Genomic DNA, 27,324 nt, shown 5'->3' on the forward strand with positions numbered 1-27,324 from the left:
ATGAACATCGCTCGACAATCACCAGGCAAGACCTTCCTGTTGGTGAACACTTCAGCAGTCACGGGCATTCGGCCTCTGATCTTCGGGTAAGCGTTCTCCAAGGCTGCCTTCATGACACGCGATAGCACAGAGTCGCTGAGCAGAGACTGATAGCCAAGTTCCGCACATGAAGACGGCCTCAACTGGGATCTTGGGTTCATGTCACACTATCTGTAACCCCCATGACTTGCCTGAACTTGCAACGTCTCACTGTCCTGTGTGGAGACAATACACATTTCTTTAACCTATGCTTAATACTCTCTCCACTCACACTGTCTGCACCTTTAAGACTTGAATAGCAGATTAGCTGTAAAGACTCACATTCTAATCAGTATTCTGTAACGTACCAACCGACTCAAGAACAGCTTCTTTCCTGCTGCTGTCAAACTGTTAAATGGACCTACATTGCATTAAGTTGATCTTTCTCTCGCTATGACTGTAACACTACATTCTGCACGCTTTCACTTTCTTCAGTATGAACGGTATGCTTTGTCTGTATAGTGCGCAAGAAACAATACTTCTCACTGTATACTAATACATGTGACAATAATGAATCAAATCAAAGCAAATGATGCTTAAACCATGTGCTGGCCAGAACCAAATCACATTCTTGCCAAAATCCAAAGAAATTCTCCAGCTTCATTAGCCTCTCCTAATCCAAATGGGAACTCTGGAACCTATCCTAACCCGAGCACGAATCCCTGCACTGAAGTCAACCATAACTAACAAAATTCATTTTGAGTTTGTTTTATCACCTTCAATATATCATGATAAAAATCTGTAAAATTTTCTTCCACAGCAGTCAATGTAGGTCTGTAAGCTTAAATCAAAGTGATGTCTCTTGCTTTTGCATTGAGGCACACAGCTATGACCCTATCAATGATTGATCCAGATCCGATTCGAGCTCCAGCCAAACCCTCAAGTGTCCATACTGCTGCTCCACACAGGCTACCCACACCTTCTCTGGAGTAAACTACGGAGTCTCTTTACAGTTTTATTAAGTGAGCTTTACCTTCCCAGCGCACTTCTGCCAGCTCACACGTATCCACACCAATTCTCTCCATTTTCCTTGTAAGGAACTGTACTTTGCCAAGCTGAAACATGCTACACACATTCCATGTTCCAACACTGAACTTCTTCCAAAGTTGAACTGATGCAAGGTGATTATTTTCCTGGTCCTTTGATATCAATAATGGTGCTCCCTTTCCCTTTCTTCCAGCAACAGATTTTCTAACCCTGTCCTGGTTACTCAATGGGGAATGCAGCCCTTGATTCATAGAGTTATAGAGGTTTACAGCATGGAAACAGGCTTTACATGCCGCCCATTTTTTTAAACTACTAAGCTAATCCAATTGCCGACGTTTAGCCCATATCCCTCTATACCTATCTTACCCATGTAACTATCTAAATGCTTTTTAAAATACAAAACTATACCAGCCTCTAGTACTGCCTTTGGCAGCTTGTTCCTGACACTCACCACCCTGTGTGTGAAAAAATTGCCCTGCTGGATCCTTTTGTATCTCTCCCCTCTCACCTTAAACATATGCCCTCTAGTTTTAGACTTCCCTTCCTTTGGGAAAAGATGTTGACTATCTAGCTGATCTATATCCCTCACGATTTTATGGAGCCTCCTGCGCTCCATGGAAAAAGTAAATCTAGGATGTGTTCGCATCAAGCCAGTATGAGATCTGTTGTGCATCTATTGTTCATAGCGCTGAATAGATAAGATGTTAGGATCCCTCATTTTTCCCTCTTGCAGTGAAGAAACCATTCTCCAGTCACACTGGATACCTGCCTTCCTGTTGCCTCAGGTTGTCCATGGTCACGTTAACTTGGTCATCCATCTAGCCAGAGCCAGAAGAACCCACTGTTGCACAAATCTTCACCGCCCACATGAGCCTCACCAACCCACACCTCACAACTAGAAAAAAAGGGGATTGCTCATTGAGGTTATGCCACAAGTGATGAAAGTCTTGACTGAAGTACCACTGGGGGTGTTACACAGGATGGACAGGTTAATTAGACACTCCAAATATAGCAGGCTAATGCAACTGGTTGTAGCATTACCCAGCATCAAGCTACAGTAATGTCATCCAGCTGCCTAAGCGGCCAATCACTTTAAATTGCTTTAACAAACCAGGGAATGAAAAGCAATAATTAAATCTTTTAATTTAATTTACAGAGTTGAAATATAAATTGGGACGTGTTACGGAGAAGCTGAAATGTCAAGAACAAACTCATAAACAAAAGAACACCCATTAAAAATAATCATAAGAAAGAAACAATAACAGTCTACTAATTTTTTTCAGGGTCGGTGATTATTACTCAGAATGTGGTTAGAAACCCAGCTACATCTCATAGAAAAAGGCTTCACTTTTTATGGAATTTTTAACAGCACCATGAAATCACCTGATTTCACTGATTGCTGGCTTGCGGGGAAAGACAGGAGGAAGGTTGTCTACAGCAAGCCACAACTTTGCATTGGTTTTATGTTTGCATTAAGTTCTGAACTTGTGCTTTGATTAAGGGTGATGATGGTAATCTCTGACAGTTCAGGAAATCCCCGACCATTATTGAATCTGTTTTCCTATCTGGCAACGCATTCCAAGTCATAAGAGCTCAACTGTGTCGAACAAAACTCATACAACGTTTGATTTTCAACTTAAGCCACGTGTGTACCAAAGCAATAGGTAATTACAATCTCATAACTAAAGATTAACAGTAAGGAATCTTTGGTCTTGGCAAAATATAAAAAATCTACTTTCGGACTGATTTTTAAATTGTACTTAAATCTATATATTATTTTCTACCAAGAATTGGACATAAGATAGTATTCTGCTTGGACAGAACACTTAATCGCAGTAAAACCGGAACATAAAATGAGAGCAGGTTACGTCAGATAACAGCAAGCTACAGGAGACAAAACCCATGCTAAAGTATGAGTGGGATTGGCTAGCAATGAACAGTTAACTCAATTCATCTCATGTCAAAATTTATTGAAGTTTGGATTGCAATTTATTTGAAGACTAATCCAAGGAGGTCACAGCAAATGGATAATAAAAATAAAGTACCTGGTATCCTGGGGTGACTGAATACTGAATGCCGGCAGTGGGCTGCATGTTCTCTGACACTGCCTCGTAGACAGGGGGTGCTGGGGCTAGCACTCGATGCTGGTGTGAAAATGTTTCAGCACTGCTTGCGATCCGACGCTGCTGAGGCGCATAAACCGTTTCCTGCTCATCTAGTCGGCGCTTCATTATGTGTTCATACTCAAGGGAGCCCTATAAACCTGGAGGGGAAGCAGGACCATTAAATACACAATATAATTGCTTATTCAATTCAGTGAATTACTTTAACACCGCAGATTTATGTAACATCTTTTACACAGAGACACATTCCAAGGAGCTCTGCAGAGATGTATTCAGAGGAAAATGGCAAGGCGGGGGGTAGGGGGGAGCAAATCTATGGTCAGAGTTGAGTTTTGATGTGAGTCTTGAAAGTTAGAAGAAGGCACAGTATCATTGGAAAGGAGAAGCACCTGAACTAACTGAATAGTTAGCCATGAGAAAGTCAGCATGCTCCTCACTATTGTTGGAGGTGAGAATGAAGCAAATGGGGAGAAGGATTTAAAGAGGTGGTGGCTAAAATACAATGGGGTTATCTTGGCTCAGCTGGATGGCCTTGGGCAGTGGGTTGTGCCATGGTGATGGATGGTTAAACACAGTAAGAAGTCTCTCAACACCAGGTTAAAGTCCAACGCCGGCATCTCCACATCATGATGAATGGTTAAACCAAGGCACACCATTTCCCCTGGATTTCTGGGAGCAAGGGAAATCTACTAGGGTGGGAGAGAACAAAGGGTTTGATTAAAGGGGCTAAAGGTGCAAAGGTGGAGATGAGGGAGTGGCAAAAAAAAAGGAACAGCTGCAGAAGTATCCAGAGCCAGATAAATGCAGAGTCTATTCACATTACTGGGCAAGAGGTTTCAAAGTACACTCAACACAGAAAAATAAGAAGCCTCCTTTGACTCAGCCGCTGACAAGAATATCAATTTATGAGGGATTTGAATCATAGGTACTATCATTTTTCACAAATCTTAGAAACTTTTTAAAACCCCTCGGCTGGAAGATCCAACCCAGGTGGGGAGAGTGCACACTTTAAACATTTTCCGGCACTACCCTCAATTTCTCCCAATCACCAGTTCATTCACATTAACAGCAAATTCCTAATATAACCCATTCTATGTGAATTGATTTGGAACTGGTGTCATTAAGTGCTGTATAAATGCAGGTTATTTTTTCAGACTGTGTTGCGCAGAGCTACCATCCGTAGAGTACAGTCAGTGAGCAGGAGAGAAACATTTGTTTCTGCGCTCCCACTGAGTATTTCACCGCAACGATTCAGTTACTCATCAACATTTCACATAAAGGATGGAATTCTCCAGTTCTGAGAGTAGGTGAAGTGGCAGGTGGCTTTGGTGGCATCTCTGCCCACCAGAATGGCAGCATACCATGCCAAATTCTGTGCTTGGAACCTCATTAATTATACACAGGCGAGTTCCCCTCTGCATCTCCCGGTGGGCCAGCAACGAAATCAACTGCTGATTGAAGCTGCCAGCACCTGTGCCTCTGAGGTGGGTGTAAAAAGATCCTACCACCGCTATTTCAAAAAAGAGTAGGGGAGCTTTGCCACTGTCCAGCCCAATAGTTATCACCCAATCAACATGCCACAAAAAGCAGATTTTCCCATCAATTTCTCATTGCAGTTTGTGGGAGCTTGCTGTGCACAAAATTGGCTGCTGCATTTCCTACATTATAAAAGTAACTGCACTTGAAAAATGGTTCTTCGGCTGTAAACTGCTCTGGGATACCCAGAGGTATCAACGGTCCCGGTGCCAAATTTAAACACTGGTCCAGCACACTCATCACTATCTCCAGTTCATCTGTCTTCACCAGGATATTGGCAATCCAGAGGCAAAAAGTAGCCTCAAGATGGACCCCCACCCACTGCCTCTGAGGACTTCATTCACCTCCATCCAGTAACTGATGTGGTATTCCTTTGACCTCCTTGTTTGTGCCCTTTTATGCATCTTTGTCAGGACTCAACTTCCCTCCCCTCAGTCTTCCCTCTGCCTTCTGATGTTCATCTTCTTCATCCACTTCCTTGTCCCTGTGTGTGCTATCGTGAACCCTCATCCTACCCACCCCACTCCTTGCACTGCCCTGCTTCTGCATTGTTCTGTCAGGATAGTCCCCTCACCTCGTACTCCACTCCCAGTCAAAATCCGAACCTTTGCTGCGGAGACTGCACAAGCTCCACAGCACAGTGCTGTCTGGACAGGAAGTGGTGTGTAGCACAAGAGAAACGGAGACCTCAATCGCAGCACAGTACTGACGCAGTGACACAGCAGGACCAATGGGTCCAGCGGCACGGTGTCCTCCATGACGACCAGCGTGGCATGGGGATGAAGGGCAGGAACCTGTATGCCCTGGCAGAGTGGGTGAACAGCATATAGGAGCAGCACAGAAAGTTGTTACACGCACCTCAAAGTCTCTGGTGAACTGAGAAGCACCTTGTGCCCGCCATTCGTGAGCGATCGGGATTGATGCCGACATGATTTCCCACTGGTGTGATGCCAGATTCGAAGGCCTGACAGGACACCAGTGGAAAACTGTTTTAAACTGTTGTTCATGTCACCTGCCAGTGGGACGACTGACACCATTAAGAGAATTGTAATGTAACTTTACACAGCTGAGTTTCGCACTCCCATCAGATTCTCTGAGCCTACCCGCCACCAAATCTACCATGGGGGGGTTTGGGAGAATTCCGCCCCAAGATACAGAAATTCTGCCCTTTGAGCCAATTTGGAACTTCACATCAATGGATGAGTAAAGGAAAAAGAATATCATAATTTTAAAAGTTAAACACTGCATAAATACAAGTGAATAAGTGCCAAAATAATTTATAGATTGCACCCTGCCAAGACTAATTTTGCTTCCTCTCTGAGACGCCAGGTCCTCCCTACATAGTCCTATTCCAACTGGGATCTGCCACGCAGCTTTACCGAACTTATGTAAACATGAACTTTCAATGTCAGTCACAGAATTAATTGCCTTCTCAAAAACATATTTAAAAACCAATGAAGTAAAACTCCCCATAACACGTTTTATTTAACAGTTCACAAACACCTAGCCACACAGTGCAATCCCTGCCTGTCATTTCCCCTCTACAGAAGACGCAGCAGACACAAAACTCCAAAAGTTATTTTTCATGGAACCGGTGCACCAGCTTAAATTAAAGCCATTGCAAGTAACTACAGCTGTCTGACTGTACAAGCTCAGCTCCCTTTGCGTTCATTGCAAGGGCCTCCATGCGTCAAACGTCAAACCTTCACAGGAATTAAATTTCTCCTGTTAATAATGATAGTAAATTTGGTCGCCAGACAAAGCAGACGAGAAGAATTTCATCCTTTATTCATCCCTTTACGGTTCAACATTTTAGAGGACAAACATTACCTTGCATGATGAATCACAGGATGCTCTGAATAGGACAGGGCACGCTCAACGATATGTAGCAACTAAAGTATTACTGAAAGTAAATATAAGGAAATGCACCCATATTATTTTTATACCATACACACAATAAAACCCATAAATTACAGGCATCGCAGGGACTGGTATCAGCTGTTTCTGTCTTGTAAAGGTCCTTACTTTCAACAAGTTATTGTATGCATGTTAAAGAGGTTTTTCCCAGCATGCACAACAGCAGAGAAATCACCCTATCTTTGGGATTGAGCCATGCCATCATTCAATCTCAGGCATACAGCAGTTTCTCAGCTGAACTGCATTCTGGGTAAATGGCTCTCCATTCCACAAAATCTATTTCTTCCACAGAATCCGGTGCTGCCTTGTGCTGACCGATGTGCATGGACGTCATAGGAATTTAGGCGCACAAAGCAAGCAAGTGCAAGGGGAAGCAGCAGTGAACCCTTCTCTACGAAAATTTCACATACAACAGCTTTGCGATGGGCTATGTCCTTCCAGTATGTTAGGTTGTGACGATGCTTTGTGCCCTGAAGGCTGTCCACAGTTTAGAATTTGAGAGTGACTGTGGTTTCTGACTGACTTTTGTATTTTACACCATGTAAATATTTTGGTCTCTCAGGTTCCCTTCTTTTTTGCAGATTGTCATTTATAAAGTTGTCCTTTCTGGAAGTAAACTAGTCACTTCTTTTGAAGAGTGTGAAATCTCACCCTTTCCTCCTCATATTGCTCATTGCAACTGAAAAGGAAAGTTCAAGATCACGAGGCATGTAGAAATAATAAAGGCCTTGCCCTTAGGCAGATCATCACTACAGAACACATCTGCATTAAAGTGAGGCTAAAATCTGATGTCAGTTTAAGCAAAGCTGACACAGAGCAGGAGGGGGCCCCTTATAGGTGTGTTGGCAACTCTATAGGGAAGAAGTTGTTCTGATCCAGTCCCAACATGTTACAAACTTTTCATAATTGTACTCACTGCAGGAAGAAACAAACTGAGAAGAGGTCACATGCCAAAAGGCAAAATGACCAAAGATGATTGTGATTTCTACACAAATGTTAATCGACTGGACAGCCCTGTTCTCTCAGAGAATAGCACTAAGTGAGAGTCAGGAATCCTTCAAACCAGCAGGACATTTTATACCTGCATCAGTCTAACAGCAGCACTCAACAACAACTGATATTTGTATGGCGCCTCTTAAGTAATAAAAAGTCCCAAGGCAATTCCAAGGAGCACAGAATTTCTACAGTGCAAAAGGAAGCCATTTGGCACAAGTCTGTACCAACTCTCTGACAGAGTATCTTACCCAAATCCAACCCCCACCCTATCCCCCAACTGCTCTAACCTATACATCTTTAGACACTAAGGGGCAATTTAGTGTGGCCCTAACCTGCACATCTTTGGACCGTGGGAGGAAATTGGAATAATCAGAGGAAACGCAATCTGACAAGGGAAGAACATACAAACTCCACACAGTCACCCAAGGCTGGAATCAAACCAAGGTCTCTGGTGCTGTGAGGTGGCAATGCTAACCCCTGTGCCACCATGCTGCCCCCCCCCTTTGTAGAATTTGACAAATCAAATTGGGAAATATTAAGTTAAATGACCAATAGGTAGGTTTTTATGGAATTTCTTAAAGATGGAAAGTAAGAGACAGCTGGGGGTGTAGGGAGGGAGGTCCTGAGTTTAGGGCCTGAAAGCATGGACACCAATGGTGGAGCAGTTCAAATCAGGGCTGCTCAAGGAGCCAGAATTGAATGAGTGTAGATATTTCAAAAAAGGTTCACAGACTTATTATGGTGCAGAAGGAGGACAGTCAGCCCATCATGTCTGCACTTGCTCTCCAATTTAGCATTATGACGTAGTGCCCTTCCCTTGCCCCATACCCTTACATGTCGTTTTGATTCAAATTATTATCAAATGATAACTTGAATGCCTCAATTGAACCTGCCTGCACCACACTTCCAGAAAGTGCATTGCAGACATGAACCACCCACACTTAAAGTTTTTCTCACATCACATTTGCTTCTTTTTTCAAATTTGTATCCTCTCGTTACGAGCAGGAACAGTTTCTCCCTGTCTACTCTGTCCAGTCCACTCACGATTGTGAATATCTCCATCAAATCTTCTCTCAGCCTTCTCCTTTCCCAGGAGAACAGTCCCAACCTCTCCAATCTGTCTTCATAGCTGAAATTTCTCATTCCTGGAACCATTCTTGTAAATCTCTTCAGCACTCTCCCCATTGGGTTCACATCCTTGTGGGATTAAAGGAGGTAGCAGGACTGAAGGAGATTTCAGAAAAAAAGGGGCAAGGCCATGGAAAAATTTGAAAGATGGGAATTTTAAAAATAGGATATTGCTGCACCGGGAATCAATGTAGATTAGCGAGCGTGAGGATGATATTTGAAGAAGATTTACCACAAGCTGTACAGGGTACTGGTGAGGCCGCAGCTGGAGTACTGTGTGCAGTTTTGGTCGCTGAACTTGTGGAAGGATGCATTGGAGGGAGTGCAGAGGAGGTTCACTAGGCTGATACCGGAGATGAGGGGGCTGGCCTATGAAGACAGACTAAATAGACTGGGTCTGTACTCGTTGGGAGTTTAGAGGACGAGGGGAGGTCTTATAGAGACGTATAAGATAATGAAGGGGATGGATAGGCTAGAGGTAGAGAGATTCTTCCCGCTTAGAAAGGATAGCAGGACTAGAGGACACAGCCTCAAGATAAGGGGGGAGCAGTTCAGATCAGAGTTGAGGAGGAACTTCTTCACTCAAAGGGTGGTGAATCTCTGGAATTCTCTGCCCATTGAAGTGGTGGAGGCTACCTCGCTAAATATATTTAAGTCACGGTAGATAGGTTTCTGATAGACAGGGGAATTAAGGGTTATGGGGAGGCAGCGGGAAAGCAGAACTGATCCATTTCAGATCAGCCGTGATCTTATTGAATGGCAGGGCAGGCTTGAAGGCCTAGATGGCCTACTCCTGCTCCTATTTCTTATGTTCTTAAGAGGGTGTGGGAAACATGCCAGAAATGAGTTGGAGTTGTCAATCCAGCAGTAATAAAGGGGATAAAATGGGGATAAAAAGGTGGTACCTTACTGCCTGAAAGATAGTAGAGCCAGGAGCCAACATAACACTGACTCTGTCTACACTTCCCGCTGCCTCAGAAAAGCAACCAGCTTAATCAGGAATGCCGAGCACCCCGGACATTCTCCCATCTTTTTCCGTCCTCTCGTTACGAGCAGGAACAGTTTCTCCCTGTCTACTCTGTCCAGTCCGCTCACGATTGTGAATATCTCCATCAAATCTTCTCTCAGCCTTCTCCTTTCCCAGGAGAACAGTCTCGACCTCTCCAATCTGTCTTCATAGCTGAAATTTCTCATTCCTGGAAATCTCTTCTGCACCCCCATTGAGTTCACATCCTTGTGGGATTAAAGGAGGTAGCAGGAAAAAGTTGCAAAAGTCTGACTGCACATACCAACCAACTCAAAACAGCTTCTTCCCTGCTGCCATCAGACTTTTGAATGGATCTACCTTTCATTGATCTTTCTCTAAGCCCTAGCTATGACTGTACATTCTGTTCCTTCTTTCCTTCTCTATATACAATATGCTTTGCCTGTACAGTGTGCAAGGAACAATACTTTTCATTGTATACTGATACAAGTGACAGTAATAAGAAAAACAAAGAGTTGAAAGGCCACAGCATAACAAGGCTACAGACTAAGTAGTCAAAAATGGGATTGGAATAGATAGGTGCTTGATTTCAACAGCAGATGAACTGAGACAGGAGCATCAACCACAGGTGGAAATGGATGGTCTGAGTAATGGCATGAATATGTGGTTGGAAGCTCTCCTTTCATGACATCAAGACTTCTAATAAACTATTTGGTCTCTAACTGTTTGTTGGTAGATAGAGAGGTGGAGTTATTAGCGAGGGAGCAAGTTTGGACTGGGGGGCTGAAAACAATGGCTTCACTCTTCACCACATTTAATTGCAGAGAACTTCTGACCATCCATGGTAGAACTCAGATAAGCAGTCTGTAATTTAGCACAGTGGAGGAATCAGATTTTTGGTGATGAGGTAGTGCTGGGTATCAAGAGTGTGCATGAGAAAACTAATGCCGTGCTTTCGCAAGATGTCAATAAGGGGCAGAATGTAGAGACGGGGCTAAGAATAGATCCTGGGGACACAGTAGAGGTAAAATCATAGGAATGAGAAGAGGTTGCAAGTGATTTTCTGGCTATGATTAGATAGACAAGAATGGAACTAAGTGACAGCACCAACCACACATTAGATTAGACCTTCCAGCTCTCGCATCCCGATGGCAGCATGAATTTTATTTGCAATTATATAAACTGCAATGCTTTTGGAGATAGTTAATATTGACTTTGCTGTACATTCTAACCAAATTAAACACTGACTAATTAGCACTTAGTCAGTGTTTCTTGAATTGTTGCCAATTTGGCAAGTACCCTCCTAATTGTATACAATGTGCTCCCTGCAGGTTACAAGATGATTTTCACAATTCGACAACATTTTCCATTTTTATACTATTTGGTCAAAGTATCTAACTGCTTTTATTATAGTCTCAGTTTTCTGGCATTTTTAAAAATCTTTCCCCAGATTTCTGTCAGACAGTATGACTATATTGTTGCACTTACCCTACCCTCCCTGCTCCAATGTTCAGTCATTTCAGCATAACTTTTTTTATTTTAAGACTTCACTGTTTTCATCCATTTTGTTTCAGTATCTTTTCTTCAAATTCAAGTCTAAAATTCTTGGCCAAGTACTTAGACTCCACAATAGAGAAGGGAGGAAAGAACATGTCAGACTAACAGGAACTGTTTTAAATCTGTTGTCATCAAAGAATTTACTCGCATGTTCGAGGCAAGTTTTATCTGTCTAAAGAGACAGCCAAGATAACAGTGAAATGTTGCCTCAGGTGAAGGCCATGCTTTGAGATGACAGACCGGAAAGCAGCAAGACATTAATTTGGACATCTCCATATACTTCAACTAGTCAAACACAAGATTAACTGTTATTTCTGGGAGCTTTGCTGTGTGATGATTGGCCACTGCGTTTCTTACATTACAAAACTTTAAAAGTACTTTGCCAAACCATCCTCAGAGATTGCGTGACCTTTTTGTCCAAGTTTTTGACAAACCTCGGGAACCACGTGATTTCCTAACCAATGGGACAGTAGCGCAAGTGATTTGGAACGGATGTGCACACAGTTGGGGCCTGGACGAGCAGGTTGTGATAGTTATGATAGTGCTGTTGTTTTGCCATAACTAATCTTTTCTTCATTTAAATGAATAGTTGTTACTTCACCAGCTGCCAGTTCTGTTATGACACAGGTTCTGAACATCAGTTATTAGCAGCATGGTGGCACAGTGGTTAGCACTGCTGCCTCACAGAGCCAGAGACCCAGGTTCGATTCCCGGCTTGGGTTAGTCTGTCTGGAGTTTACACGTTCTCCCCATGTCTGTGTGGGTTTTCGCCAGGTGCTCTGGTTTCTTCCCACAGTCCAAAGACATGCGGGTTAGGTGGATTGGCCATGCTAAATTGCCCCTTAGTGCCAGGGGGGCTAGCTAGGGTAAATGCATGGGATTAGTGGGATTGGGTCTGGGTGGATTGTGGTCGGTACAGATTCGATGGGCCGAATGGCCTCTTTCTGCACTGTAGGATTCTATGATTGCATACTTCATTAGGTGTAAAGCTCTTTGGGAAGTGCTAAGATTATGAAAGGCACTAAATAATGTTTCTTCTAACTTATGTTTGGTTGAGAAAACTCAATAATTGTACTGCTGCACAGATAATTCATATAGAAATAGTAAAAACTTTTTACAAACCCACACTTTCCTGAAATCTCAATGGCAACACAAATTGCTAGTGTTCCTAGCTGAATACTAATTATTAGGCATGCTAAATATAGATAAGTCTAGATAAACACTTCAAATCATTTTCAGTAGATCAGCAAGTTATATTTTTCTCTGAAGTGGTATAAAATACCGAAGTTCCACTCCTTGCGTATATTACCACCTTCCATCATCAAGCACAACATCATGGTTATGTGAATACAGGTCAATAATGTACTTCCTGAGAATCTGTTTGTGTGGTCACACTTCTCCCTGTTATACATCACTAGCACTTACCAGCACTTCAGGAAACCTCAGACACAACTGACCACATATTAACATGTTCCACCACAGGATACTAGACAGAAACAGAAAAATCCCTTCTACAGAGCTCAAATACGTAGTCTTACTAGTTACATTTGAACTTCAACACATTTAGAAAGCATCTAAAAACATTAGTCAAGCTGTAATAGTAGAGGATGAAAGCTGTATCCTTTCATGCAATACCTCTCTGTCCATTATTTTGATATCTGCTTATTTATATAATTAATGCCTTCACCAAAACAGGAAATAGAGGAATAAGTGGCCTACAAACATATTCAGGGTTAATAACAGCAACAAAAAGATACAAAAATCTGAGGACACATCTGAGGTCCAACAAGGGACATACACGCAGTGGATCGTGCAAGGGCTGCCCTTGGATGTTGCTTCGAGTTGCCTAGTGCCTCATGTCGTTAGTGTACGCTTAAACTGGACCAGCTGACGGGCAACATGACAGCTCAGTGACTATCACTGTTTGCTGTGCAGATACACGGATTTGGGCCAGTGTCTATGGGAGTTTGCACATTCTCCCTGTGCTTGCGTGGGTTTTCTCCAGGTGCTCCGGTTTCCTCCCACACCCCAAAAACGTGCTCTTAGGCTGACTGGTGTTAACAAATTATCCCGAAATTAGTCGTCTCTCAATCTGGTTATGGTTCCTTTATTGTGGAGTCCAATAGGCATAGACAAAAGTCATAGGTAGAAGAGGGCACTCACAAGGTTAGAATGGAGGCGCAGGCTCGTTGGGCCGAAGGGCCTGTTTCCCGTGCTGTGTTGCTCTTTGTTCACATACCAACCGACTCAAGACTCGAGTCGCTGCTCACTCAAGTGTCAGCAGTGGGCACTGCTGCCATCAGACTTCTGAATGGACCTACCTCGCATTAAGTTGATCTTTGTCTACACCCTAGCTATGATTGTAACACTACATTCTGCACTCTCTCCTTTCCTTCTCTACGAATGGTATGCTTTGTCTGTACAGCGTGCAAGTAACAATACTTTTCACTGTATACCAATACATGTGACAATAATGAATCAAATCAAAATCAAGTAATTTCTGGATTACAATGTTTTAAATAAATGGGTTCTAACAATAAGTTTCTATCAGAAAGAGCAAAGGCTGGTGCCAGTAATTCCCTGGGGAAAATTGTCTATCTTTGTGCAGTGGAAGATCTTTATAGGGAAGCTGACCACAAAACCCAACTCCAGATATTACCATCCATCTCTCAGTGATCGGGTATGTAACACACCAGCAAAGACACAGTCCAGTATTGAGAGAACACATTTTTAAAAAAGCGTTCCTGTCGACTAATTTTTATAAATACAAACATCTGAAAAATAGGATTTAAATTTAAACATCAAATAGCACCTTTTAGAATCTGCCACTCATAATTTTATCAGCAATGGTAATTTCTGGACCAACGACTGCCTAAAATATATGGGCAATTCCATCAAAAGAGGGCAGCATAGTGGCGCAGTAATTAGCACTGCTGCCTCACAGCGCCAGGGACACGCGTTCAATTCCCGATTTGGGTCACTGTCTGTAGAGAGCTTGCACGTACTGCCCATGTCTGCATGGGTTTCCTCTGGGTGCTCCGGTTTCCTCCCATAGTCCGAAAGGTGAGCTGGTTAGTGCATTGGCCATGTTAAATTCTACCTTAGGGTACCCAAACAGGCACTGGAGTGTGGCGACTGAAGGACTTTCACAGTAACTTCATTGCAGTGTTAATGTAAGCCTACCTATGACACTAATAAATAAAATAGAAGTTGAGTATTCCTGCCTTGTAGCACTAATAAATAAACGTTAAACTTAAAAAAAACTTTAAAACTTAAACATTTAAACTTAAAACAAAAGGTTTAAAATTATACAATCCCTCTAATTCACACGAAAACTGAGAACAGACACTCTCAACCCGTGAGTCCGCTAAGATCATACTATTATTACTTTTAAAAACACAGATTGTTCATGTTCTCTCAATACTGATCGCGTCTTTGCTGCTGTGTTTTATACCCACTAGGTATTCAGGATCCCAGTGCTATATAAGACAACACAATGGTTAGTGTTCACTGCGCACATTGTTACTGATTTACCTTCACCAGGTGACACTCATTTATAGCAGAAGGTGCTCCACCAGTACACAATAGTATCAAGTAACTCAACTTGATACGTAATTAGAATGTTCTTGCGAACCACTGGATGAGGAAGATTAGATCATAAGTGAATTACCGGTACACATCAGTTGCTATCTCTGGTAAACTTCCTCCTCAAAACAACAAATCTAGCTCAATCTCAGCTCACTGGAGTAGAAGCTTTGAGATCAGAGGACATGTCTCACCGTGTGTTTTTCTACACCATGTAAATTACTGATACAAAGACATAAACTGTCACCAGAAAGAACACAAGTTTAGAAGTTTCAGATTAACCTTAAGATGAGTTCAACAAGGAAACACTAAATATTACATATTGAATCAAAGTGCCAACCCCACTCCCACCTTTGATTATCCCCTGTAAATCCAAAAATTACATCTGGTGTTGTTTCATTTGATATATTGAAAAATCCTACAATTACACATATGCCTCACAACTTCTACTGTAAATTCTTGTGTCAGCACTTCCAGTAGAAACCTCCACGTAAACTTGTCACATTGCAATTGCACCCTCCTTTCAGTGGAGGAGCTGTAGCTCAATTTTACGTCTCAGTTTGTACTTCACAGAACCTCCAAGCAACCCTACTTCTCTTGGGCCAAATTGCAACTTAACAATGAACACTATAAAGTCAAAATATTGAATGAAAAGAAGGACAACATGTGTGACTTTAAAAATGGGGCCTGAGTTACACCTGCTCACTCTGGTCTATACTCTCCCTCCCAGCTTCTCTGCATCAATAAATACCCTCAGTCAACATCTGTTTTTCATAGCGCCAATCCTTGTTGATATTCTTGGCCTCATCATCATCTCTGAAATGGAACTCTTGCGTGTCCTCTGACTCACATCATACACTGTTCAGCAGAAAAACAGTGAAACCCAGGCTTCTCCTCAATTCCAACTCTTCTTTTTCATTTAACAGTTCCAATTCTCAGTAATTCCTGATTACACTCAACAACTGAATGTCATTTTCATATTTCCATTTTCTTTTCCAACATCTCTCATGCATTGAGTGACAAGTGCAAGGAAAAATGTTTATAGCCTATTTGGCTGATCTTCGGCCTCTAGCTTCTCCCTTGCAATCTACTCCACTCTCAACGCCTAACCGTTACCCAGTCACCACTGGACATGTGTATGGGAACTTGTCAGGCTTAACCCTCAGAAAACCCTGCTGCATCTCATTGAAGTACAGAACAGCCACCACCATCCTCATATGAATGAAAGACAGGCTGATTTTGCCAGCTGAAGAGGACCAGAAGTAAGTCATTCAGTAATTTAACTATTTTAACAGTGCCCACTTCATAGAAGAATCAGAATCCTAACAGTGCAGAGACCATTCAGCACACTGAGTCTGCACCAGCTACAATCTCATCCAGGTCCTATTGCCATAACCCCACATATTTAACCTGCTAACTCCCTGACATTAGGGTCTATTTAGCGCAACCAATCCACCTAACCCGCACATCTTTGGACTGAGGAGCACCCAGAGGAAACCCATCCAGACACAGGAAGAATGTGCAAACTCCACATAGATGGTGACCCAAGATTGGAATTGAACTCAGATCCCTGACACTGTGAGACAGCCGTGCTAACCAAAGTGCCATCGCGTCCCCCAGTGCCGCCTCTCTTAGCAAGGGAAAATATAGTAGTTGTTGAAAAATGTTGAACACACAAGCTACACTTTCTAGTTAAACACAAAATAGGAATGCTATCTTGTAACACAGCTACTCATATGGACTGACACTATATTGACTCCTTTCTTCTCCTTTTTGTAATCTATAAAACACTGCAAGACCAAAATACACATTGCCAGAATACATTCGACAACTGAAGAGTTATTTCAGTGTCAATGTGCTACCAAGCTTCCAGTCACCTCTCCGAACATTTCTCTCTTTAGCTCATTAACAATTTTTGTTTCCTTATGCGCCTGTGAAGTGTCTTGGGACATGTATGTTAAAGACATAATACAACTAGAAGTTGCTGTTATAGCACTTCTTCAGTGAAGTGCAGCTTTTGAGGTTTTAGTTTGCACCTAGCCACATTCACTCAATCCTGATGTTGATGGATGCAGAGCAACATAAAGAAAACAAACTGACCATAATAAAATGATCAGTTCATACCCAACTCATCAAAACATGAACAGTTGTTTGGCATGACAGAACTTGAATATTGCTAAAACAAAAGATTTTGTCAAAGCTTTTTGTCTTGCACTCATCACGACAATCACAATGTCAGGAGAAATAACTTTATACTGAAGTGAGAGTGCTGATTGGTTGGCAAGTGGGCTCTGATTGGAGAGGCATTGCCATGGACACACATTGTGCCTGTTTCACCTAAACAAAATAAGTGATAGCCATTCACTGGTTCATTCTGCAGGGCAATGCCATGACCATTCAGAGCCAAGCTGCCTGGCTTAAACTTTCAAACAATGCTTGACAGTTGACTGTCAGTCACCATTAAGTGGTGCATTCTCCATGGCAACGCCTCTACCAATGTGGAGAGGTTTAGGAAGGGAATTCCAAAGCTTAGGACCATGGCAATGAAGGCACAGCTACCTATAGTGAAATAACTTAAAACAGGGAAGCTCAAGAAGCCAGAATCAGAAAAAGTGCAGATATCACAAAGGTTATGGGGCCGGAGGAGATTATAGAGACTGGGGGAGACAATGCCACAAAATGATTTGTAAAGGGGGCATGGTGGCACAGTAGTTAGCACAGCTGCCCCACAGCACCAGGCTTGGGTCAGTGTCTGTGTGGAGGCTGCTTGTTCTCCCTGTGTCTGCGTAGGTTTTCTCTGGGTGCTCCTGTTTCCTCCCACAGTCCGAAAGGTGTGCTGGTTAAGTGCACTGGCCATGCTAAATTCTCCTTCGGTGTATCCAAACAGGCGCCAGAGTGTGGCTACATGGGGATTTTCACGGAATCTTCATTGACGTGAATAAATAAACTTAAAACTTAAACAAACAAGGATACTAGACAAAAGAGCCGCTCGGTATTTCTGATGTCTTATAACCTTTCAATTTTGGTATCACATTGCAAACCCCCCTCTTGTACCATCTCCAGTGTCTTCATACCTTTTTTGTAATATGGAGACCAGAATTTGTGCAGAGACTGAGAATTTTCATGCAGTCACCTACAAACCGCTATCCTGATTTTACCCTGGTCATTGTAGGGTAGGACCACAGAGTTCAAATCAACGCAATGGTAAAATTCAAGTGCCACTATCTAAGGCTGAGCAGCATGCCGCGCTGCATGGCATGAGAAGACACAGGAAAGAGCAACTGAGTTTGGGTGGCACAGTGGTGAGCCCTGCTGCCTCACAACACCAGGGACCAAGGTTCAATTCTGACCTTGGGTCAGTCTGTGTGGAGTCTTGCATGTTCTCCCTGTGTCTGTGTGGGTTTCCTCCCACAGTCCAAGATGTGCAGGTTAGGTTAAATTGACCCTCATTGTCAGGGGGATTAGAGGAGCAAATATGTGGGGTTATGGGGATAGCGCCTGGGTGGGATTGTGGTCAGTGCAGACTCGATGAGCCGAATGGCCTCCTTGTGCACTATAGAGATTCTATGTCATTACACAAAGTCTCAATTTATAAGCAAGATCTGTCAGATCAAAGTAGGAAGCATGCTGTCGAGTGAAAGGAATTAGATATATATATATCAGCAAAATGAACTTTTGTGAACCTCTAGTTTATAAACTTTAAAAAGTATCTCCAAAACAAACAGGGAAGAAATTAGTAATCCCATTGCTGGGGAAGTTCATAGGAAGAAGGTCTATTTTATTATTTAAGTATTTCAAAGTTTTTTTACACTAAAAAATTGCAACTAAGTACAAACACAATTTATGCAACATTCAAGTGATTAAGAGCTGTGCTACAATTAAAAATGATTCAATGGTCAATAAGACAGAACCTTTTCCATATTCTTTTCAAAACTACTAGCATGTACCTAAAAATGCTGATCATTGTAACAAACTGCAACAGTTACAGGTTCTGACGTGAGCTCAGTTCTGAATCGGCAGAACATCCTAGCATGACAACATTTTCAGGTATTGGATATGTTCATTGTCTGCTACATAAAAACAATTCAACAGTTACTCAATGACTTTGACAGCATTGTGATACTATCAGAGGGTTACACCATCTGTAATATCACCACAAAACATGCAGCTGTAAAGAGGATATAAAGTTAAAGTTCATTTATTAGTCACAAGTTGGCTTACACTCACACTGTAATGAAGTTACTGTGAAAATCCCTTCGTTGCCACACTCAGCGCCTGCTCAGGTACACTGAGGGAAAATTTAGTATGGTCAACGCACCCAGCCAGCGCGTCTTTCGGACTGTGGGAGGAAACCAGAGCACCCGGAAGAAACCCATGCAGACACGAGGAGAATATGCAGACTCCACACAAGACAGTCACCCAGGCCAGGAATTGAACCTGGCACTGTGAGGCAGCAATGCTAACCACTGTGCCACCCAGGTATGTCGCTTCACACACATATCGCTTAAGGGTCAGTAACAGGAGAACTAGAAATCACCCTATTGACATCCTTCCCCTGTTGCTTATTGGATCACTTGACAAGTGCCAATAACATCAGTGAGATGAGTGACTGTGAGTGAAGCCAATGAACAAACATAAAGCACTTTACTGTACGTACTGATGTCAATGCTGCAGCCTCAGGCAATAAATCCACAAGAGATCGTTCTGCTGAGCGGATCATCATTATTCAACTTAAAATGAACTTTCAGTCTAATTGCAATCAGCAATAACAGTTAAAATCGTAACCTTTAAATTGTTGAAGACTGATAAGGCAATTTAAAAGCAGCACCATGGTTAGCACTACTGCCTCACAGCACCCAGGACCTGGGTTCGATGTGCAGGTTATGTGGATGGGCCATGCTAAAGTGCCGTTTAGTGTCCCAAGATGTATAGGTTAGAGGGATTAGCAGGGCAAATACGTGGAGTTACAGGGATACGGCCTGGGTACGATGCTCTTTTGGAGAGTTGGAGCAGACTTGATGGGCCGAATAGCCTCCTTCTGCATTGTTAGGATTCTAAATAACATTCTAAATAATAAATGACACTCTACAGACCCCCAGCACACCCTCTCATTTTTAATAAAAATGTATACATCTAAATTTTTAAAACTTCTTCCTGCTTGGATTTTGGCACATGAAGAAGAGCAAACTGCCAAACATCTTCAATGTTGCCCATGGCTGCTCGCAGAATTGCAAATCACATTTTAATTATTACTCTCTCCCTCCAATATATGTATGGTCTTCAGTTAACTCATGAGGCATGTTGATGGAGAGACTCCTTGAGAGATAGATAGATTTTGGTCTAATGGTAATGTCACTGGACTAGCAATTGAATGGCTCAGGCCATTCAATGGGTCAGGGGAAACAGATTAAAATTCCCACCACTGCAGCTGATGGAATTTAAATTCAGTTGATCAAATCTGGAATTGAAAACCAGTCTCAGTAATCATAGATCTTAGAATCCTACAGTGCAGGAGACCAGTTAGCCCATCGAATCTGCACCAACCACAATCCCACCCAGGCCCTATCCCCATAACCCCATGCATTTACCCTAGCTCGTCCCCCACCCACCGACACTAATGGACAATTTAGCATGGCCAATCCACCTAACCAGCACATCTTTCCTCCGGAGCACCTGGAGGAAATCCAAGCAAACACAGGGAGAATGTGAAAACTCTGCACAGACAGTTACCCAAGCCAGGAATCAACCCAGGTCCCTGGCGCTGTGAGGCAGCAGTGCTAACCACTGTGCTACTGTGCCACCCAATGCTGACTGTAAAACTATCATTGATTGATGTAAAAACCCATCCGAGGGGAAATCTACTTTCCTTACTGGTCTACATGTGACTCCAGATCCACATGAAGGTGGCTGCCTCTTAACTAACCCCTGAAATGGTGCAGTAAGCTGCTCAGTTCAAAAGCAATGGGCAACAAAGGCAGCCCTTGCCAGTGATGCCCACATCACATCCCATGAAAAAAATACAAACATTTTTAAAATGTAAAGAAGAAGAAAATGCAACACCCCTCCATATTAAGCTGGTGCTCAATAGCTTAATTCCTGGGCATTGCAAACTGGTCACTTTTCAAAGGTTTGCTTCCACAGTATCTGAATACTACAAATACATTTCCACCATCTGCTCTGCTGTATTCTTACTACTAGAATGTAAGAGAGCATTTATCAGCAGTTCCTTGCAACACATCAATGTATTAATATTTTCAAACAGTCTGAACACTTAAATGGACTTAATCAGCTGCTCTTTGAAGGTACACCATGTAACACAATAAATAAAACCATTTTTATTCAAGATTTTATTGCATTGTCATAAATTAAAATATTTTTTAAAAACTACTTTTGTTAGCTATAGTAGATGTAGCTGGGCTGAATAAGATTTGATTTATTATTGTCACATGTATTTGGATACAGTGAAAAGTTTTGTTTCTTGCGTGCTATACAAACAAAGCCAATAGTACAGAACATAAAGGAGAAGGAAAGGAGAGAGTGCAGAACGTAGTGTTACAATCACAGATCGGATGTAGAAAAGATCAACTTAATATAGGGTAGGTCTATTCAAACAAATGATGGCAGCAGGAAGAAGCTCTTCTTGAGTTGGTTGGTATATGATCTCAGACTCTTGGCACCACTCACAATGCTCATAAGTTACACAGCTCTAACTGGGAGAAAAATGAAATACTATTTATATACATCTTCTCAACAACACATCTGGTGACTGTAAGTTTGCTCTGCGCATGTAGATTGTTCATATCAAATGAACAAATCTCTTGTAAGTTATCCTGTTGTGCATTCTGCTATCCATTACTAAGTGGCACCAGGTTTAACACTCATTCCCTGAAAGGCTCTTCTGGAGAAGATGCTTTAGAGCATGTTACCATGACTCAATCCCCAGATCCTTGTCTGTCAAGAAAATTAATTCTCTGTTGGGGTTGTCTATTATTTTGATTTAATTCCTTTTTTGCGGGAACTTACTTGGAGAAGTTACTTAGTACTGTACAAAAGAAAGTAATGAGTTGAAGCTATCACGGTTAACAACTGCATCTGCTGAAGCCAGTTCAGTTCTGATATGGAACATCTCACTAGCTGTTCTTTACGAGCAAGAAAACGTATTGTTGGGAGGTATTCTTGGTGTATGTTAAACTTTATAAGAATCTCCACCCAGTGTCTGTTGCACGACCTTTTGTCAGCTGCCCCATCAGAAACTTTCAGCCATTTACATCACAAGTTCCCACATTGCCGAAGTAAAGTTTATTTATTAGTCACAAGTAGGTTACATTAACACTGCAATGAAGCTACTGTGAAAATCCCCTAGAAGCCACATTCTGGCGCCTGTTCGGGTACACCAAGGGAGAATTTAGCACAGCCAATGCAACTCATCAACACGTCTTTCAAATTGTGGGAGGAAGCCGGAGCACCCGGAGGAAACTGACGCAGACAACTCCACACAGACAGTGACCCAAGCTGGGAACTGAACCAGGGTCCCTGGCACTGTGGCAGCAATGCTAACCACTGTGCCACCACAGTGGGAGAAACATCATTTACTGCTTTTACATTCAATCAGATGAGACTAGAAGTCAGTTTATTCAAGCTCCAAATCTCTTAAAAGCAGCAATAAACAAAGCAGAATTGCATTGCCTATGTCAACACCTGTTCACCAAAACAGATGGCAAACTTGATTCAGTAACTTCAGTGAAGCACCTTACTCTCCTAATCCAGCCTCTAAGTAAAATTCAAACTACATGAAGGAATCAAGTTGATAAGAATCGTGCACGCCACAATGAACAGGAAACCAAATATTCCCCAGGTCCAGTTGTCTTTCTTGCCATCAATTGCAAGGTACACCAGGCAGTGATTGTTCAGGGCAGTGACGTTAAAGGTCACCTCAGATAAAGAAGAGTTGACACATGGTATAACTTAAGAAAGAAGTTTAGGAGATTCATGGTAAAATTTTCCTGCCAAGGGCTGCTTTATTTTCTCCGCATTAATCTCGAAATCTCAAACACTGCAAACTAACTACATACAAAATTACATTCAGCTATTAGAGAAAAAAAGGGCAAGAGGCTGCACCTTATTATATCCTTAGACATTCTAATTATTTCTGTGGTGCAGTTAGTTATTTGTGAATGAATGCTGACAACAAGGTCCCACAAATAGCAATTAAGATGAATGACCAATTTAATGGGTTTTTTTGGGTGACTTGAGAAGTAAGGCTACTGGGAGAAAACTCAACTTTTTTTTGAGTAGCAGTCACTGGAACAAATAGATGAGAACTCAGCTGAGTGCCCCAACTGACAGACAGTACTTCTAACAATTGAGCACTCTCTAAGATTAGAGTGGTAGCCTAAATTCTATGCTCAAGCCTTGGGAGTGGAGTTTCAACCTTCTAACTCAAGGCTACAGTTCTACAATTCCTACAAAAATATTTCTAACGTGGACAAGTTGGGCCGTTTCCATGCTGTAAACCTCCAGAACTCTATAACCGTACCACAGTCGCCATATATATAGTGTTTTTCATGTGCTGAAACAATTCAAGGTCCTTTAAAAAAAAAGGGGCGTGGGGAAAAACAGATGCCAAGTTTAAAATTAGAAAAATAAATTGCCCAAAGCAATGATTGGTAGGCTTCTGAAGGTGGGGAAGAAGATAACTGCAAGTTTGAAAGTTCTGCCAAGGATTGCAAAGTAACTGGAAAGGGGAAATGTGGAGTTGACCATATTATGGTAAGTGGACAGTGCAAGCTATGCAAGGACCTGTGAAGGGGGATTCTGAAAGAAGTGCAGAGAGGCAGGGAACTGGTATGGATTGGGGTGAGAGTTAAGTTGAACTTTGCATGATGTAGAATGCAAGCAGCATGGTTACAAATCAAAGTAAGAAAGCAAATTTACTCATAAAATGGCACCCTTCAAATGACACTAATTTTATAACCAAATATAATGAGAAGAATTTCACTATAGTGAATTTGATAGTTGAAGTGAGGTTGCAGCAAAGGGTTTTAACATAGTGGGGTTAGGAAAGCAGTTTCTCCAAACATGCACCATAACTAGAAACACTTACCTAGGTAATTGAATTGCACACCATTTCTGCTAGCTAATAAATTTCCCTTCCTCACCTCCAGTCTCTAATTATTCAGATTTACAGCTTTCTCTTCTCTTAAATAACAAAAGGGCAGTCCCAAAATCACAGATTAATTGGTAATGTTACACAATTCCTACAAAGATTAATCAGATAATCGATTGTTCTAACTTCATCATGCCTGTGAGGCATTTATTTTTACATAAAAATATTACTAGAGCTTCAAGCCTGATCTTTGAATTCTGTGTAGAGGATTGGTTAGCTTCCTAAGTCTACTTTATTCATTTACTGCACTCCCAGCACTGACACTTCTATTAAACTTCTTATACTGTTAGAAAAAGTGCAACAAATGCTTCATTAATTAAAAGGATACAATTGTATCTGGTACTACAACTTTTCTAAATTCTATTTATTAATGTCACAAGTAGGCTTACATTAACCCTGCAATGAAGTTACCAGTGAAAATCCCATAGTTGCCATACACTCTGGCACCTGTTCGGGTACACTGAGGGAGGATCCACCTAACCAGCACATCTTTCAGAACGTGGGAGGAAACCAGAGCATCCGGAAGAAACCCATGCAGACAGTGGGGGGAATATGCAGACTCCACCCAGGCAGTGACCCAAGCCAGGAATCGAACTTGGATTCCTGGGTGTTGTGAGGCAGCAATACTAACCACTGTACCACCCCATCTCTGACATTGAGCTAAGTAACAATATTTTGAAAGCAAAAAAGTGATAATATTTCAATTTAAACTAACATTGAGATTATTACCAAAGTTTTCAATAGTTCAGGGAGCTACTATAATCAGATGCAGGTACTGCTGGAATGCTATCTGCAATTCTATCATCCCAAATGGCTGCTTAACACTAAACTTTTGGCTCTTGTGCCTTCAAGTAATTTACTAGTTAGCTAATCAAAGCTGAACTGTAAGTCAACAGCAGCATAACATCTAAAGAAGTAGATGAATGCAGTGCTCAGAAATATTAACCAGAAGAGGCTGACTCTCTACAAGGTACTCTCTCATGGATGGAAACCCCTAATTTCTTTGGACAGAATGGCATAATGATTCACCAGATCTATGCAGATTTCTGGGTATAACTTCAATGAAGCCCGAGGTGGTGAAAGAAAATCTCTCCAATAGTTCATTACATTTCAAGACCCCTCAACTGCAGTTTTTAAAGTAAGTACTTCAACATTGGCCAAATAACTTATATCTTCCAAATCAATAGAAATCCAGCTAATCCACAGCAGATTTCAACTAAAGCTGTTTCACTGCATACTGCAAAGAAAATGCAACCACCTGGGATTCATAAAGCCTCACCTGAGGACCTAAGCTCAGGAATTCACTCCTTACACTCTCTGACTCTACCTCACCTTTCCCTTTTAAGGCACTCCTTAAAACCTACCTCTTTGACCCAATGTCTTTTTATGTTGCCCCTGTGAAGTGATAACTTCTTGTTGAACCTTCTAGACAAGTATAACAGCAAGGCTCTGGGGTGGTGAGACGAAGATAAGAGGATATTGAGCACAAGGGTCTTTTGTTCAGTTGGATTCATGGAAGGGGGAAACTGTAAAAGTATAATCAGAACTAAGTGAACTTCAACAAATTAGCAAAGTATCCAGGCCATTGTGGCGGTCAAGTTAAAGTTTATTTATTAGTGTCACAAGTAGGATTACATTAACGCTGCAATGAAGTTACTGTGAAAATGCCCTAGTCGCCACACTCTGCCACCTTTTTGGGTACACTGAGGGAGAATTTAGCACAGCCAATCAATCTAACCTGCACATCTTTGGACTGTGGGAGGAAACTGGAGAACCCGGAGGAAACCCACACAGATACGGGGAGAACGTACAAACTCCACACAAATGGCGACCAGAGCCAGGAATCGAATCTGGGTCCCTGGTGCTGTGAGGCAGCGATGCTCACCACCGTGCCACCATGCCATTCTGCCGCAAATAGGGTAAACACACAGTTGATACAATTTGTGGATTTGTGGTCAATCACAAGCAGTGAGGGATGAGAAATGGGCATCAACTGAAACAATGACATGGTGAGATATCAGTAAAATTCACACACGAGCACCAAACTGCATTCCCTACTGCAGAAGGGAGAATGCATTTCAAAATTGTGAACAAAAAAATAACATGCCCCTCCCAAAAATTTAGCCACATGACTAACTGTACTTCCTTAAAAAAAAGAATAAAAAATGAGATACCAATGTCAGGCAAGCAATTCAGACTCGCTCAGTGTGTGCACACACATTTTAACTTTTTATTAATTTGGGAAACAGGACAATGAAAAGCAGAGTGTCTGAGAATACATGCAAGGTATTTTCTCCTGATGTTAGTACATGTAGTTAGAAGCTACTGCCATATCCACATCAATCTTACAGCTGTGTGGCTGCCACATCACTAACATTACAGTTCACACAGAGATTGAAAAAAACTACAACCCCCCAGATTGCTTTGCCTGCTTCCCTCCAAATCAAACTGGCATTCAGTGTGCAAAGCTCCAATCTAAAGTTCAAACGGTCCGGCAAAGCTGCAGCGGGAAGGAAATCTGGCTCTAACAGCCCTACACGTCAATCTTAACATTTTGTTGGCACACTCAGTGTAAACTCAACTTTATAAATCTACATAACAGGCTCCACCCCACTGCCTGTTGCAGGACTCATTTCGTCAGCTGTCACAACAGAAACCTTAAATGGATCTGGACTCGAGAAATTTCACTCATCACAAGTTTCCACATTACTAACCTCACAACAATGCCTGTAAAGAACAGCTAGAGAGTTTCACCGTTTGAGAGCTGACCTGGTTTCAGCAGATGCAGTCATTAGTTGAGGAAACTTGAAAACCCGTTACTTTGTGTTCCTTTGTACAGTACTTAGTAACTGAGCAAAGTTCCCGCAAGGTGGTAATTAAATCAAAACAACACAGGATCACAATGAGACACAGGTAGTATAGTCATGTGAAGTCCCCCATCCTTCTCATATTACCAAACTTTTGAATGGACCTACCTCGCATTAAGTTGATCTTTCTCTACACCCTAGCTATGACTGTAATACTACATTCCACACTCTCTCCTTTTCTTCTCTATGAACAGTATGCTATGGCCGTATAGTGCACAAGAAACAATATTTTTCTCAGTATACTAATACATGTGATAATAATAAATCAAATCAAATCCATCCTCTCACTTCTAAGACCTGTGTGAATGAAACAAGAATATTCTCCCTTTACTGACAGAGAGAATATTAAATATTCAGGCTCTCTGGGGAGTACTTGTGAAAACAAAAATAGTAAATAAC

The 27,324-nt window shown here is 41.9% G+C and overlaps 1 protein-coding gene across 5 annotated transcripts in view; it reads right to left on the minus strand.

Annotated features, from left to right (window-relative positions):
- Positions 1 to 27,324, minus strand: part of sin3aa (SIN3 transcription regulator family member Aa) — a 145,468-nt gene that overhangs the window by 96,959 nt on the left and 21,185 nt on the right. For all 5 annotated transcript variants that reach the window (XM_080216320.1, XM_080216319.1, XM_080216321.1 and 2 more), the window contains exon 2: positions 3,111 to 3,328. In XM_080216320.1, coding sequence (XP_080072446.1) covers positions 3,111 to 3,296 — 186 coding nt within the window. In that variant the 5' untranslated portion in view covers positions 3,297 to 3,328. The remainder of the gene's footprint in view (positions 1 to 3,110; positions 3,329 to 27,324) is intronic.

The sequence above is a fragment of the Carcharhinus amblyrhynchos genome, chromosome 32 (assembly GCF_965287045.1).
Source record: "Carcharhinus amblyrhynchos chromosome 32, sCarAmb.v2.hapA, whole genome shotgun sequence".
NCBI lineage: Eukaryota > Metazoa > Chordata > Chondrichthyes > Carcharhiniformes > Carcharhinidae > Carcharhinus > Carcharhinus amblyrhynchos.